The sequence below is a fragment of the Lonchura striata genome, chromosome 9 (genome assembly GCF_046129695.1).
Source record: "Lonchura striata isolate bLonStr1 chromosome 9, bLonStr1.mat, whole genome shotgun sequence".
NCBI lineage: Eukaryota > Metazoa > Chordata > Aves > Passeriformes > Estrildidae > Lonchura > Lonchura striata.
This window is the reverse complement of record NC_134611.1, coordinates 7,394,284-7,410,003: the sequence shown is the minus strand read 5'-3', so window position 1 is coordinate 7,410,003 and position 15,720 is coordinate 7,394,284. Positions and strand designations below refer to the sequence as shown.

Genomic DNA, 15,720 nt, shown 5'->3' with positions numbered 1-15,720 from the left:
AGAAATTATCTGCTCAAGTTTTGGTTTCCTTCACAAGTTGGAGACAAGAAGATCCACTGATCCTGTGGCAGTGTTTTGTGCCCTCTTTATGAAGTCTCCAAAATACATTCTGTGAAGCTGGTGGAAGAGTCAGAGCAAGACAGGTCTGTGGTAAAAGCTTATTTAATGATTTGGGCCCTCATGTGGATTTTTCTGGAAGAGAGATGTGGAGATGCTACTTCTACTTGTGCCTTTGAAGTAGCCTAAGTCCCAAGTGTGTCTTGCAGTGCTTTTCCAGTTCCTGGAATTTCCCTGAGTGCAGGGATTGGCTGTACCAGGTCACTGTTCTTGAGAGATGGGTTAAATCCAAACGTGTTTACTAGCAACTGGAATGGACAAACAAAGCAGTCAGGCCAGTTCTGAAGGGCTTTTCAGTTAACTGTGCTCATTCTTTTCTTTGGGCCCTTTTCCAGAAAAGCACTTAGGCACGTGCTTAAAGTTAAAGCCTGTGCTTAAGTGCTCTGCTGGTCTGGGTCCTTTATTTGTTGTCCAAGCATGTTGGTATGAGCAGGCTGTTGGCTCTAGCAATGTTTGGGGAACTGTTCTTCTTACACTGCTCATTTTCCTTCTCTAAACCTTTTGGCCACCTATGGCTCAGAAGATTCATTTGTCCTTTCAGTGTGACACAGAGAATGATTTGAAAATGGTATTTGAAAACCTGTAGCAGGTTATTGATTAATTGGCATTGATTGCGAAGAAACAGTGTACTTGGAAAAATCAAGGTCAGTCCAGCCAGAGGAGTTTTCATCTGATGTCTTGCTGGCAGTATTTGTCATATGCCAGAAGCGTCTTCAGACTGTTCAAGTAGAATGGATTTAGTATCCAGAAAACTCTCCTTAAGTAACTGCTGTCTTTTAGGCACTTGTTATTTTTTGATCTCTATGCAGATTTATTCATTTATTTATTTCTGGTTTTCAGTGCTGCAGTCCAGAATTGCCAGTCTCTGATTCCTGCAGGCCAGCAAGTTTTGTGCTGTTCCTCCTCATCATCCCCATACCATCCATGGCAAGTCAGGGCAGGAGGACTGTTAAATTCAGACTTGGGATTGCTCTCTGGGTCTTGCAGCAGTGAAAGTTGGCCTTTCACCTCTAGAATCATTTTAGGACACCAGGGAGTTGATTTTCTTTGTACCTTTTTTTTTGTAAGGGTGCAAACCACTTTGCAGCAATGAAAATGGCAGAATGTGCAGCCTGATATTGCTGACTTAACTGTGGAGGTAGCAAGGAAAATCCATATGGGATAAGTCAAGCACAATCCTGCAGTTGCTTCTGCAGACACGTGACTTACAGAAATGCCCCAGCTGACGTCAGAGACACTTTCTGTTCAGGTCAAGTTACTTACACCCACGTCCCATTAGGACCAAGCTCATAAATAAATAGTTTATAAAATTGCCTTTAGAAATTTCATTCTTAATTTCTCTCAAGTAAAAATGTACAGTCTCTCTATGAACAGTGATCTTTTTAATTCCATCATTTAATTTGGTAAAACACACAGATGTGGAGATTACTTTTGGGTTTTTTTCATTACGAACATATAAACCATTAAAGAAGGAATAAAGCAGTCCTTTTTTTAGGCATCTAACTCAGCAATTTTGAATTGACTTTTAGTCCATTCTTCTCTGTGCTTGCAGCATTTGTGAGTGTATTTTCTGTAAGTATTGCAGTGTAACTTAATTTCCAAGAAAGGGAAAGACAAATACTTTAGTGTTGTTTGGGCTGCATGAAAGAGTTCATTAGAGCAGTGGTAAACTCCACCCTGCTGGTTCAGCCTCACCTTTCCCAGTGCTGGATGTGAGACAAGCTCAGGCAGTACCTGCGAGGCTGAGCTCTGGCTGAGAGAGCTGGGGCTGTGCATTCCCAGGTGAAATTGTTTTTAGGATTTAAATGAATGGAAAAACCAATTATGCCCACCTTCCTTGTGTAACAGTCTAAAGCATCTGAAATTAGACGAACAAACTCTTTTCTTTTAGCTACTGTCCCAAGAGCCCACCCATGGGTTGATCTGGTTGGTTGTTAGAAAAAGTCAGAGTGGAGTTTATTTCATGCCTTCTCTTTGGCAGTGGCAGCAGAGATGCTTTCAGAGGAGAGGAAAGGAGAGCGGAATCCTACCACTGACAACACGTTAGCATCCTTCTGGGGCCAGTGCTTTGAAATCATGCTCAGTTAATGAGCATTTGTATTCCCTTGTGTTATTTCTCTCTATTATTGTGACTGGAAGCAGTTTAGGTATCGGTGTAATGTAGCCTCCTTTTTGTTTTTCTTTTGTTTTCTCTTTATCTTCCCTTTTCTTTTATTTTCTCTTTATATTTCCAGCAATATCCTCTTTCAACTGCAGAATGATTGCTTATTTTCTTTGAATGTCTTTATTACTGCCTTCTGAGGAATAATGACACCTGATTTATCTACTCTGTAGCCTTCTTTATTTTCTGCATTGATCTCCATTCATCTCCCTTTTGATGTAAATAAGCTGAAATGTTTGTTCATTCTGACTTTATGGAAATTTATGGTTCTTTTACTCACTTCTGTTACCTGTTTCAGAACTCCTTGGTGGGGTTTTCTTTGATTTATGAAATCCCACAGCTGTCCAAATAATACTCTTGGTGTCTCTGCTTTTTGAGATTTGCTCAGAAATGTGCCCTCTTTTTTATATGAATACAATTACAAAGGGCTGTAAATGCACACCATTATTATTAATTAAAGATACTCTAGAAATAGATGCATTTCTGCTGTCATTTAAAATATTAAAATACAAGTATGCAGTACAAGTATGATGTATGTAAAATGAGCCATCTTGCTTTTCCTTTGATTTAAATCACTTACCTTAAAATTTGACAAAACTTGTTTTCAAAAATTGATACTAATGACTAAATTTTGAACAGATATATCTAGTATTTAGGATGACTTTATGATTTTAAGAGTTTACACTGACTGAACTGATTTCTGTGGTGGGAGGTAACAACACAGCTCATTCCCTGAGTAGGAATATCTAATGTGTATCATTGATTCAGGTGCCCCTGGCAGCTGTATCCTGTCATCCAGACTTGAGTAAGACTTGAAGGTGGTTTCTCTGAATAAAAGAAGGCTCAATATTCAGGTTTAGCATATGAAATGGAAACAGCCACCATCAGAATGCAGTTATTAAGAATTTCTTTTATTGCAGTACTCTTGGCAATTTCCCTGCTTCTGTTCTGGTTTCACTTAGGCTTTGTCTAGCCACAAGTGCATGACAGCCGAGGCTCCAGTTCAGCACAGTCTGACTAAGCTGGTAAAAACTCCCATTAACCTCACTGACAGCACTCAGGACTTTGTACTCACACATGTGTTCAAGTACTGTGCTACGTTAGACTATCTGCAGTTTGATGTTAGGAATGTATACATTATTTACTCATGAATTAGTAAAATGTGTCTTTGTGTGAAGAGATTTCCAGACTAACAGTTCTCTCTCTCAAAACACCACTGGTAGGGCTGTAAGGGTGGGGTTTTTTCACACCACTCTAATTCTGCTCAATTGTATGAAGACAGCAGAAACCACATAATGAAGTGTAGCCCTGATCCTGTGGAGATTGTGTTCCTGATCGGTGTCTGGGGTGTCAGGGTGCACATGGTGCTGGCCAGGCAACGCCCTCAGCATCTGCCACACTTCCCAAACTGCTGGAAGAGTCAAGGACACCCAAAATCCTGCTGCTCCCTAAACATGGCTGGTGGGTGTGCATGTCCTGTGTGCCCTTTTCACCCAGGGGAATGACACAGGGGCATGGAGCAGTAACTGTGGGCTTCCTGCAGCCTGCCCATGTCATTCCCTGTGGGACAAGGACATCTGGAACAATGCAGTGGCCGTGTGGCCGTGGCTGGGGTAGTGCCTGGTGCTGGCAGATGTGCTGGGTGCTGCACATCTGGATGTGTTGCTGTTTTTATACTGGGAGAAGCTGATGTTGCTGACAGGAATAATCTCACTCTGTCCAAAGCCACATGGTGGGGAGGGAGCTCAGACCCAGCTTCCTTTTTCTCAGTGACTTGTAGCATTTTCTTAATCTCTTTACCAGCTTCCTTGAGTGTTTGGTGAAGCCTTGAGCTGTGGTAAATTTGCTCCAGCTCAGACATCCAGAGGAAGCTGTTCACTGGCTCTGTGTACCAATACTTCCAGTTTTAATTGTGTCATATTTTTAACTGCCAGAAGGTAACAGGAGAAAATGTGTTTTTTAAATACAAGCTCCTAATTGAAATAAATATTTGACTTCCTATTGCAGAGTGGTTTGGTTGAAATACTGAGCTTGAAAGAATATATTCTTGTGATTAAATGGAACTGAAAGATTGCTGATCTTGCAGAAGGCAGGAGTAATGTCCCATGGCTGCTGGACTGCAGTGGCTGGAGACGTGGGCTCTGCTTCCAGTTTTGCTTTTCATTTCCCTTGCCATTTTTGGATGATGTTTTCTTTATAACCACTCCTCCGCTTATTAAGCTTATAAAATTTAAAACAGTGATTACTTAAAACAGTGATTTAATTTTATATATGTGCACACATCTTTTGTTTCTCTCATATTTAAAGATTTAAACCACAGTTGTCCATAGAAAGGTTGTTTTTTTTTTTTTTTAACATGTTCAGCATCAATTTCTGAATGATGCCTTTCTGCCTGGGTCTCAGAATCTAGACTGAGCCTCTAGAGTTCAGGATTCAGTTCAGGGGTCTGATTAATGTTTACTCTTTGACCCTTGGCCAAATCCCTGAATTTTCTTTGCCTCTGTTAGCCATCTTTTAAGGGAATGGACTAAGATTTCCAGCCCCATATGCTATGTCTGATTTGTCTAGACAATACATTTTTTTGTCTAGGACTGTGTCTCATTATGAGTTCTCCAACAATGCCGAAGACAATGGGCTTGAATCTTGGTTGGGTGTCTGTAACATAATACAGAATGAAATTAATAAAACAACTCAGCAATCTGCTGACTGTTGGCTTGCCCTTGCTTCATGACATGGTGAGGCGTATGTGGGTGGATGAAATGGTCTTATTTTGTACTTTCTGATCCAACTGAATGTGTTTAGCTAAGTACATCCACTGAACTTATTAGATGCACACAAAGGATTAATCTGACTTGATAAGCTGCACTGCAAATGGGTGGTTCCCTACAGGTTTGGTGACATAACTTCTAGGAAAACTGAATTCGAGACTCTTCATTCTTCCCATCTTTTGAAGCGTGTTTCTAAACAGAAACACACTTCTAGAAAGAATTGGACTCTGTTACAAATCATAGCAGAAACATCATCTCATTGTGGTCAGTGTGATTCACCTTTTGGATGGCTTTTTTGACATTTGCAGTGTTTGATGCATTTAGTTGTATTTTTAAAGGACAGGTTTAAAGAGATTACAGCAAACACAAACAGATGCATTCTCCCAATCCAAAGTAAATATCTGCATGTGTACACATTACAAACACACGTGTGAGGATTTATGAAAAATAAAACGAGCTAGTTTCCTCACAGTACTTACGTATCAAATGCACATTTCCACATTTCTGACAAGATGTGCAAATTTAAAATTTTAAGGTACCTCATCCAACCCAGAATTTTCTTTAAGTGGATTAATCCTTAGAGTCTGAGTGTCACAAAAGGGGCTTTCCCAACAACCTCTCAGTAAATTTGAAATTTATCTATGTAATATAACATCAGTCTTATACCTCCTTTGGAACACAGGAAAGATCTACACTCTGCATTTCTCAAGAGACTTCTATGCTTATTGTGGTGGTAATTGGAGGTCAGTCTTCGCTCTGGTTGGGTGGTCAGAAGGTTGATGCCAGAGTTTAAAGCACTTCATTGCTTTGAAACCTTGTGCTGCTGTGTAGGCTTTGAAAATGATCCTATTGTTCTTCTTTTTTTCCTTTCCAAGTGGCACCCAGAGTTTAAATATAACATGGAATCTCGTCAGGGAGTGGCTGTATTCAGAGGAGATTAATTATAGATGTGGGTGTAGAAAATTGCTAATGTGAATTGTATTTTTCGTACAATAAAATCTGTCCCTTTAAGTAAGCAACAGACTTGCTTAGAAAATCCTGTGATTTAAAAAGCTAGCCAAAAACCTCTTAAGTGTTACAACATGAACACCAAATATTAGAGCAAGGTTTGAATTAATTAATACTTCTTCCCCTTTACAAAAATAGCTTTAACTTTTTGATTTGCTGATTGAAAGGCTTTGTTTCCTGCTCAGTGCTGGTTTCTGAGAGCTGTGTGGCTTCCACACACACAGGGTGGTGTGAGCTCAGAAGAATCAGGACTCCTACAACCTATATCCCAACAAAAGCCCTAAAAGCCCAGTGTGGATGAGTTTGGAAGTCTTGGTGTAATGATGGTGAGAGTGTTGATGGATCCCAGTCCCTCAAGGGCTCTGATGTAGCTGCCATTCCCTAAGGGCCTCTCTCTCACCTAAAAGAAAGTGTTGCTCTTTCATGGGCTCTGCTTTGGCAGTGAGATTTATGGCAAGGAAAGGGAGACCTGGTTTATATTTTTAAATAAAAGCTGTGCCACCAGTCCAGTGAGAATTCTGACTTTCCAGATGTGAGGCCAACAGAGTTGCTGAATACGTTCAGAGATTTTTAACCCCAAATTTAGTCTTGATGGTTGGGAAAGAGTCTTATGGGACTCTGTTAGTTCCCTGAGTCAGCAGTGTTCAGGAAAAAATGGGGGGAATAGTATATCATTAAACCAATGTTTTAACCACAGCTTTGAAGGAAAAGCTGTGAAATCTTCACACCATATGTAGTACTTCAACATAATTTTTTTTGCAGCAACAAAAACCCAAAAAAGGGCTTGGAAAGGTATTATATAGGCAAATACCAGTATATGCATTACTTTCAAGTATGCGGCTTGTAAGTCCTAAACTGTTCACTGTCTTTTTGGTTTTGGTGGCTTTGTGGGTTGGTGTCTACTTACACACTTGCTGGAAAGAGAAATCTTTTCTATTAAATCCTTTTTGTTTGAAATGGAAGAGCTATTTTCCTACACTCATTTTTTCCTGAGAACAAGAAAAAAAAAAAAAAAAAAAAAAATCCAAGGAATTTTTTAAGCATTAACTTTTTAAGGTTTGAGATCTGGAGTTTAATCCTATTTCCCCTATGAAATATGGCAAAATTACCACTAGCTATAGTGTGAACAAATATTGGCCTTTCATAATGATACTGGATCATTCTTATTTGTATTAATATATTTTTCTCTGCAGCTTTAGTGAAGATTTCAAAGTAGGAAGAAAGCTTTGCTTTTTCTGTGGTATTTAACTTCCTTCAAAAAATCTAAATGGCAACCAGACTACTTTTAATTATTTATGATAAATAGAAGTGTTACCCAGAGCATAGGAAGACTGAAGCTGGTAGAATTGCTAACACTGATTACAGTAATTTCCTTGCCACCTTTATTGAATAGGTTTAAATTTTCAGACATGCAAAGACTGAAAGTCGAGGCCATGAGTACAACTGGAAATGTGTCTGCTACTTGTCCCAAACAGGCTTCCCCACCTGTCTTCTTTGTTTGGCCTGTTTAATGTTTAGTTGGAAGATGAAAACCCTTTTCAGGCAAGAGTCAAATTGCACAGCTTGCTAAGACAATGGGTTTGGGCAGGCAGGAATTTCATAGGTTTTGAGTCAAAGGCAATAATCATAAAAAGTAATGTGTTGTAAATGTTAGGGACTTGGGGTTTGCATGGCTGGGTGGCTGGAGCAGCCCCTGACAGGTTTTGCTGTGTGTACCTGCAATTAAAGAGCTGCTGAAGAGGTGAAAGGAGGGGAGTGCAGTCGGGGCAGCCCCAGACTCTGTCACCCTGAGCTTTGCAGCCCCCCTGGCCCAGAGATGGGCTCAAGGACAGCAGGGGCAATTCCTCCACACCAGCCTGAGCTCAAACCCCTGTCCTGACTCATTTTAGCAGATGCTCAACAGAGGCAGCATCTCGTACACTTCATACATTTGAAGACTCAATGATCAGATGTCACTTTTCTTCCCCTCTTTCTTGAGAAGTATTCCCTTAGGACATTTCTCTCAAGCAGCCAAATACAGCAAGCAGGCAGAAACATTTTTTCTAAGTGCCAGTGGTGGATGTGGATCCAACAGTCTGGTTCTGTTTCAAAGGCTGTGGATTCATGGATATGGCATAACCATAACAGAGCAGTGAATAATTACAGGTTTCCTATTGCACTGTGATAACCTCCACTGTATTTGGTGCCCTTGCAGCACCAGTGCCCAGTTCTGTTCTTGGATGCTGGGAGTATGTGTGCTGGGTATTAAATTATTTTGCCTGGAACATTTTTGCACAAACCACAGTCAGATCTGTGACTGTGTTAGAGCTGTAAATTGCTTGCTTTTGTGAAAAGCCTTGAGACTGTGGGGTGTATAATTTGGGAGGACATTGGCAGCCTGGCCCAGATGTCAATATGTGGAGATGTTAATTTGAGCAGAATCTATGCTCTGGTTTACAATTTGAATTCAAAATCTGTTTTAAATTTAAACTTTGTAGAACAAAAGAACAATCATTTGATGTTGTGACAGTCACACTCCATTGTTTCAGGTCTCCTCCTTGTGTTCACAACGTCATAAAGCTTTCTTAGCTTTTGATTCTTTATAGTTTTAAATAAATCTGCCCAACAGACCACAGAGAGTTACTGTATCCTACTGCACAGTATTCCTTTTCGGATCTAGCTGTAGCCTATCCTTGCCTCTGTAGGATTTAGCTTTGGCACAGCCATCAGCAGGTGCAGCTGGCTTCAGTTCAGTGATCCAGTGATTGAACTGCTGTGCTGTTAATGATGCCTACAAAATTAATTAAGTTCATGAGTTTAGGTTCATTTCTGAGCACTTGGGATGAATGGAGCAGATCCCTTTGCTTTGGAATTGAGAACAAAGCTGCCATTCACCTCAGGATGCCCCAGCCAGGGGTTCTCTGCCTTTCAAGCTGGTGACTGACTAATTTTCCAGGCTAACTAATCTTCTACCAGCCCTCTGGAATGGAAGGTCACGTAGAAATGCCTTATGGGGTCACTTTTCAGGAAAAAAACCTGTTTATTTTAGTAATTTTTATTTGATGGGACTTACCTATCAACCTGTACTCAAAATTGGGATGACTTCCACAAGACACCTGCAGTTGAGGAGTAACCCCCAGGATTATTTTCATAGCAGGTGCTGTCCCAGGCAGGGCAGGATCTCTGCAGGTTTGGGAATAATATCTGTGCTGGCTTCATCCCTTTTGGAATGTGAGAGATGTGGCAACAAAGAAAGGACCAAAGAGTGAAGCTCTGGTGACTCCTAAGTAGCTTGGGGAGAAGTTTTTTGTGACTTTTATCTTTTAGATACATTTTTATGCTGATAACTTAGAGCATGCCCATTTTCAATGAATGTATCTGATTTCCTTCTCTCCAAGAAGTACAACAGAGTGAGAGAAAATACTCGAAATGGGCAGATAATGTGGGAAGAGTCACAGAAAACCAAATTTTGATCACCTGAGTGATCACAAGTCCAGTTGGCCCAGATTCTTTCACAGGTTACTTGCTTCCAGGTAGCATTTTGGAAATTGCAAGTGTGTGTTCACTTTTAAGACTGCTGAGATTCTGGTCATGCAGGATTTCACACCCAATCAGTCCTCAGCAAGAAACTTGTAGGAAATTCTAAACACAAATTTCCTGTTGAAAATCTGGTTTAAATAAAATAAAAAATAAATATTTTCCGTGCATGATGGTTGGTTTTTGGTTGATGGTTTTTTTATTTTTATTTTTTTTTTTGTTTGTTTTGTTTTGGTTTGGTTTTTTTTTTGGTTTTTTTGGTAGGAATATTCCAAGCAAAACTTTTTGTTCTGAACAGAGAAAGGAAATCCTTCATTTCATTGTGCTGGGAATATGCTTGGGGAAAAGTGTCTCCAAACTCATGGTATTTCAGACAGGCTACATATGGCTTGTGCTACTCAGGGGTTCCATGTATGGATCCTGTGGTGGATCAGGCAGCCAGGAGAAGGCTGTTCCTTCTGGGATTGCCTCTTCTCTGCCCCTTTGAACCCAGCTGATCATGGGAATAAAGTAAGAGGAGCTTTAGCTTCAACCCATCTGGTTCATCCAGCTTCAGCCAGCACAGGATGGGTGTTTATGGCCAAATAATTGAGGCAATGCTGCCAAATAGGAAAAATTGAATCCACCATGGTAGATACCAGTACTGTTTCTGTTTAATGTCTGCTCTTCATCTCATCAAACTCAGGAGTTCTGTGAAATATAAAATTTTTTCACAGTTGAGGCTTTCTTTGCCTGTGTACAGATTTGGTTCCTCAGGTGGTTCCTTCCCATAGTATCTTCCTGGTTAGAGTTCCAAGTTAGGAGTTGTGCTATCCCCTTTTCAGGGTGATGCTCTGGAGGAAAATTTCTGAGTGATTTCCTGTAAGGTTTATACATATATATCTAAACATATGTAAATATAATATATATAATATACATCTATACCATGGACTTCAACAGTGACAAGCCATGAATGAACTGCTCTCTCTGCATGTGCATAAACCTCTCTAGGATATACAGACTGAGCATCTCAGCAGGTGAGAGGCAGGGGTTTGAGTTCAGCCCATCCAGATGCTTTTGAAGCATGTGGTGATGTTAATCCATCATGGCCATCAGAAAAAAATCCTTTTTACTGTTATCTAAGAGAGCAGAATGCCATTCTGCAGAATGACACTTTCTCTTTGATAATAGGGATTTGTATGAAGCCATATTGTTCCATTAAACGCCAACTTTTTGAGTGCAGCAAGAGTGGAAGAAAGAGATTGAATCCCGAGAAGTGTAAATGCTCAGACTGTGTTTAAAACAAGCATTTTGAGTTTCTTGCTGTGGCCATGAAAATAGAAACCTGCCAATGTAATGTGTTAGTGTTAGATCTGAGACTGGTTTTCAGACCAGAACCTTCCACTTAAAGATCTGCCAGTCAATTCATTTGGGAAGAGTTGTCTGTCTCAGTTCATTTTCCATACTGTGTTAAAAATTCAACCAGAACTCCTCTGTTTATCCTTGTTCTGTGAGCACTTTGCATTTATAAATGTCTAGGATGTGTTCAGTGCAGCCACATCCTGCCAGAGAGCTGGGATCTGCTGGAATTCTGTGGATTGGCAGGGGGGATCTCTCCCCATCCCCAGTGATTCCGTGGGCCTGTGTGTGTGCTGTTGTTCCACAGAGGAGCTGTGGGACAGCAGGCCCCTGGTTCAAACATGGTCTTTGGAGCCTTTCTCAGGGTGTGGCATTAGTTCAGAGCTTCAATCTAATTAGAAAAAGACATACTCGGTTCTGATGATAATTTGTTATGATTTGGTATTTCCCATATTTGGGAAAACTTGATGCATTGTTTTTTGCTCTTTATATCTAAATTTTTCCTAAACTGATGAAGTGCTTTTTATTTCAAATACCCTGTCTTTATTTTTCCTTTTAATGAGCCGTTTGAACTGATTTGGGGAAAATGTTTATTTTTTCCCAGTATTTTCTTCAGCCTAGAATTTATTTATTCACCCAGTTTTTGTCGAAGGTCCTAATTAGATTTTTGTGTCTGGCTTTTAAATCCTTGGAAATTGGAATTCCTTATATCAACATTGTCATTGCTGTAGTTACAGGTCATGTGCTTTTTCTGTTTTCAAACCAGACACTGAGTTGTGATTGTGTGGTCTATTCTTAAACTATTAAGATGAAAAAAAAGAAGGGGTGGGGGTGTCAGAAATGTTTTAAGAGTAGTCCTGAAATAATCTCTGCATTTATTGACTGCATTTATTTCTAGGGATATAAATAGTTAATGAATGTCTTTTTCCACCCCCAAAAATATGTCATTTTAATTGCTCTCTTGCAGCAAAGAGCAACCAATACATCTTTACAACCAATGGGATGTGAATGACCATCACTTGTCCTCTGGTTGTAAAAACATGGTTACTTCAGTCCTACAGGATGGAAGGAAACATAAGGCATTTAAAATGCACATTTCTGTCCCGGATGAGAAAGTGAGAGTTTAGAGAGTCCATGTAACCATCCCATCTTCTGCTCAGTGTCACATCAGAGGATGTTGCTTCTTGTTGTAACCCCCCCAAAACATAAACTACATATCCCAGATAGTTTTCCAGCTGTGTGGAAAGACCCTTCCTGTTCTTCTTTGGCTTTTCTCTGTCTGCAGTACCAGTGGCTATAAGCTCTTAACTTCTGTTTGCAGATAAAAAATAAAAATAGCTTCTCTTTTTCTGCTCAAGGCCAGGTTGGATGGCGCTTAGAGCAACCTGGGCTAGTGAAAAGTGTCCCTACCCATGGCAGGGTTGGAACAAGATGAGCTTTAAGGTCCCTTTCAGCCCAAACCAATCTGTGATTCATATTTCAGTCCCTGGGTAGTTTTCTTGGATGAAAGGGAATATTTCCTTTTACTCCAGAAAATAATTTTGAAGATAAATTTTATGTTTTTTATTTATGCAAAACTGCAAGAAAAAATCAAATGCTTCAGTAAAACTGAGTTTGCTTTGAAGATACACGTTCAAATTGTACCATCCTAATAAAGAGAATATGTCTGTGTAAGCTCACCTTGGCTAAACATGAGTCACAAATAAGCTGTCTTGTAAAACATCAAAGAAAATCCACCTCTGAGCAGGGTTTCTCTTTGAGAACAGTTATGATTTTGTGCTTCCCCGAGATGCATGTGAGCTGTCTTGCCCTTGCTGGTACTGTGGTATTCCCAGGACTGCACAGAGCTGCAGTTTTCAGTGGTATTTAGCATTTTTAACACCTTTTAGTTGCCTGACTTTTCAAGCACAGTTTAATACTGATCTTTTGATCAGTGTTCAGACAGAAAACAGCCCACGTGATACTAAATTATCAGGAATATTGTTCATACTTTGGGGAGGAATAAGGGATATTGATAAAAACCATTCTGTGTGTTAGGACAGACTTTGCTCTGAGTGTTCTTATCCTCTGTATCCTTCTGCTCCTGCCTGTGCCAGCAGAGTTTAACATCAGCTTCTCAGCAACCAGACTGGTGTATCTGTCCCCATCATCCAGATCTCCTGGAAATTGTGATTCAGCTGTGAGAGAAGTAACACAAAGTTTTCCTAAGGACAAGCTGTGTGCAAAGCAGCCATTTAGGCTGGAAGAGCAGCACTCTGAGCTGCCTGCTCCAGAGCTGTTGTGCTCCTGCCCTGCTCTCCCCCAGGCACATGCACAGCCTGTTATTTAGCTGATTTATGCAGTGAAGTGGCCAGACCAGGAGTTGTTTCAGCAGAGAAGAATCTTAAACACAAGGTCCTTTTAAGGTCCTCAAGATGTGCACTCTAAACAGTAACCAGTTGGTTTTGGTTTTTTTTTTTTTTTTTTTTTTTATGTGAGCATTCTGTGTGAGTTTTTGACCAGTAGAAAAGAGATCCTTTTGCAGGAACTTGTTTCTAGTCACAAGTTTAAACCCAAACATGTTCGTTTGCCTGACTCTGTGCCTATATTGTCTCTTTTTTAGGTCTCTCTGTACAGTAGTGTGCAAGTGGACATACACATCAGATAGAGGTTGGGATGACAGTTTCTGGAATATGATTGGTTTGGAAGATTTGGTGATGGATAAGTATGAAAAAATAGGTATATCAGGGTTGTTTTTTTATATACATATATATTAATATTAATAAATATACATATATATTAATATTAATAAATACACAATATATTAATAAATATACATATTTATTCATATTAAGAAAAAGCTTTATGTGTATATATATATAGAGAGAGATGGGGCTTTGAGCAACCTGGTCTAGTGGAAGGTGTCCCTGCCTATGGCAAGGGGGTGGAATGAGGTGAGCTTTAAGGTTCCTCCCAACTTATTCTCTGATTCTATGAATAAAAGATATATACATATAAAAAGATATTTTGCTGTATTATTGTGAATGTCAGCAGAAATAGGGAACAGACTTCCTAATTGCATTTTTTACTCTGCATTGTTGTGAGAAACTGTGTTTAAATTTTTTTGTCTCCTACCCTGGAAGGCCTTTCTGTACTGCTTAGTCTCAACAATAGAGGAGTGAAAAGGAGCCTCAGCAACTGATGACATGAAGGACACACTCAATATGGGTGTATTGGATGGCAGGCTATAAAAAAGCTACGATATAGTAATATTTTAGTTGTTACTGATAGTATGATTTGTGACCTGTACCCATCTTCCTTATAGCCATGTTCAAAAGAAGTGCTACTTCTGCTTTTTGTTATCTTTATGCATTTTTTTCACTCTCAGAGCCCAAGTTTAATTAGAATAGTAGCCTTGCTAATAGCAGTTCCTACAGCAGATATTCATTAAAAGTCCATAATATTAATATACCAGAAAATTTCCAGGATAACTTTATTAGACTTTCCCTGTTAACTTAATGGACTTTTAATGGATGTCCTAAGCAGACATGTCATTAACAAGAATATTACCAGACATGAATTAAAATATGCTCATTCATCAAAGTTAATTATCTGAAATTTCCTTTGATTTTTTTTTTTTAATGTCGAGCACTTTGAACAAGTTTGTACAGCAGTTTAAATGCAGCAGCATGAAATGGAAATGGTGGGGGAAGGATTGTAGTGAAAAGAGATGTAATGAAATCTATAAACTTTTCTGATCATCACATAATCTGCTGTCAGTCATTTCTGGGTTATCAGAAAATAGTACTTGAAAGCCTTCTTGAATAGATTTCAGCTTTTCCCCTGCAAAGGAAACTGCTTATGCAGAGGTACAAAACCTACCAGGAGAATGAGGCTTTCAGCTTCCTGAGGTTTTGGGTTGAATACAGTTCTTACAACATCTGTCACTTGTGGCTTTTAGCAAATCTTCAACAAGTTAAAATAAGACTTGCAATAAATACATGTTTTTACCAGAAAATTGAACATCTTGCCAGCTGGTGGTCTCATGGAAGGGTATTTTAAAAATATATTATTTATGAAGTGTAAGCTAAGGCTTGAATACAATATTTATGCAATGCACTTCAAGGACAGTGCAAAGCAATTTGCCATTTTAAGTAACAACATACATGTTTGAAATGATAAAGTAGCCATTAATAAAAGGGGCCTTTTGTTTTGATGGGAGCCTCATAACACTGGCCTATATATGGCTCAACATTCATTAAGAGAGAAACCATCAATTTCCAATATCAGGCTTCCATGTTAGTTAGAGCACAACTTTTAGAAAATAAATCAGTAAGTTATCTTTTGTTGATATGTTTCTTGCAAGGCAAAAGTGTTTCTTTTGAGTTACTGGTGGAAGTGTCTAGTTCCATGAAAAACTGGGATTTTTTAAAGAAAGGAAGCACAGAATCCCTGAGAAGGGTCTTGGCTGGAGTTGGAGAAGCACAGTCTGACCTCTAAAATTGCACCAAACTTTAGGGCAGAACTTGAAGCTTTTGCTCACCTTGAGGAATCCTTTGGTTTTCAGATTCTGGGGCTGATTCCCTTAGGTGAATTCACAGCATAAGACAATTTCTATTTGCATAATAATGCTGAAACCTGGCCCTAGGGAGAATATGAGCTTATATCCCTGACCATTTGTCCAACCCTGTTTTTTTTAAAAAAGGAAAGTGCTGCTTTTGTTAATCGTTAGCACTGTGATAACATCACAAAAAGCAGGAGAGTGTCCTTCATCCCTGTGTCTGTGCAGAGGGAGTGAGGAGCTCACTGCATCAGTGTGGAACTCAGACAGCC

General features: G+C 39.5%; 1 protein-coding gene across 5 annotated transcripts in view; it reads left to right on the top strand.

Moving 5' to 3' along the window:
• The window catches only part of FGGY (FGGY carbohydrate kinase domain containing), a 129,506-nt gene that overhangs the window by 34,493 nt on the left and 79,293 nt on the right, over window positions 1-15,720 (top strand). For all 5 annotated transcript variants that reach the window (XM_031505565.2, XM_031505566.2, XM_077785326.1 and 2 more), the window contains one exon: window positions 13,511-13,626. In XM_031505565.2, the coding sequence (XP_031361425.2) occupies window positions 13,511-13,626 (116 nt within the window). The remainder of the gene's footprint in view (window positions 1-13,510; window positions 13,627-15,720) is intronic.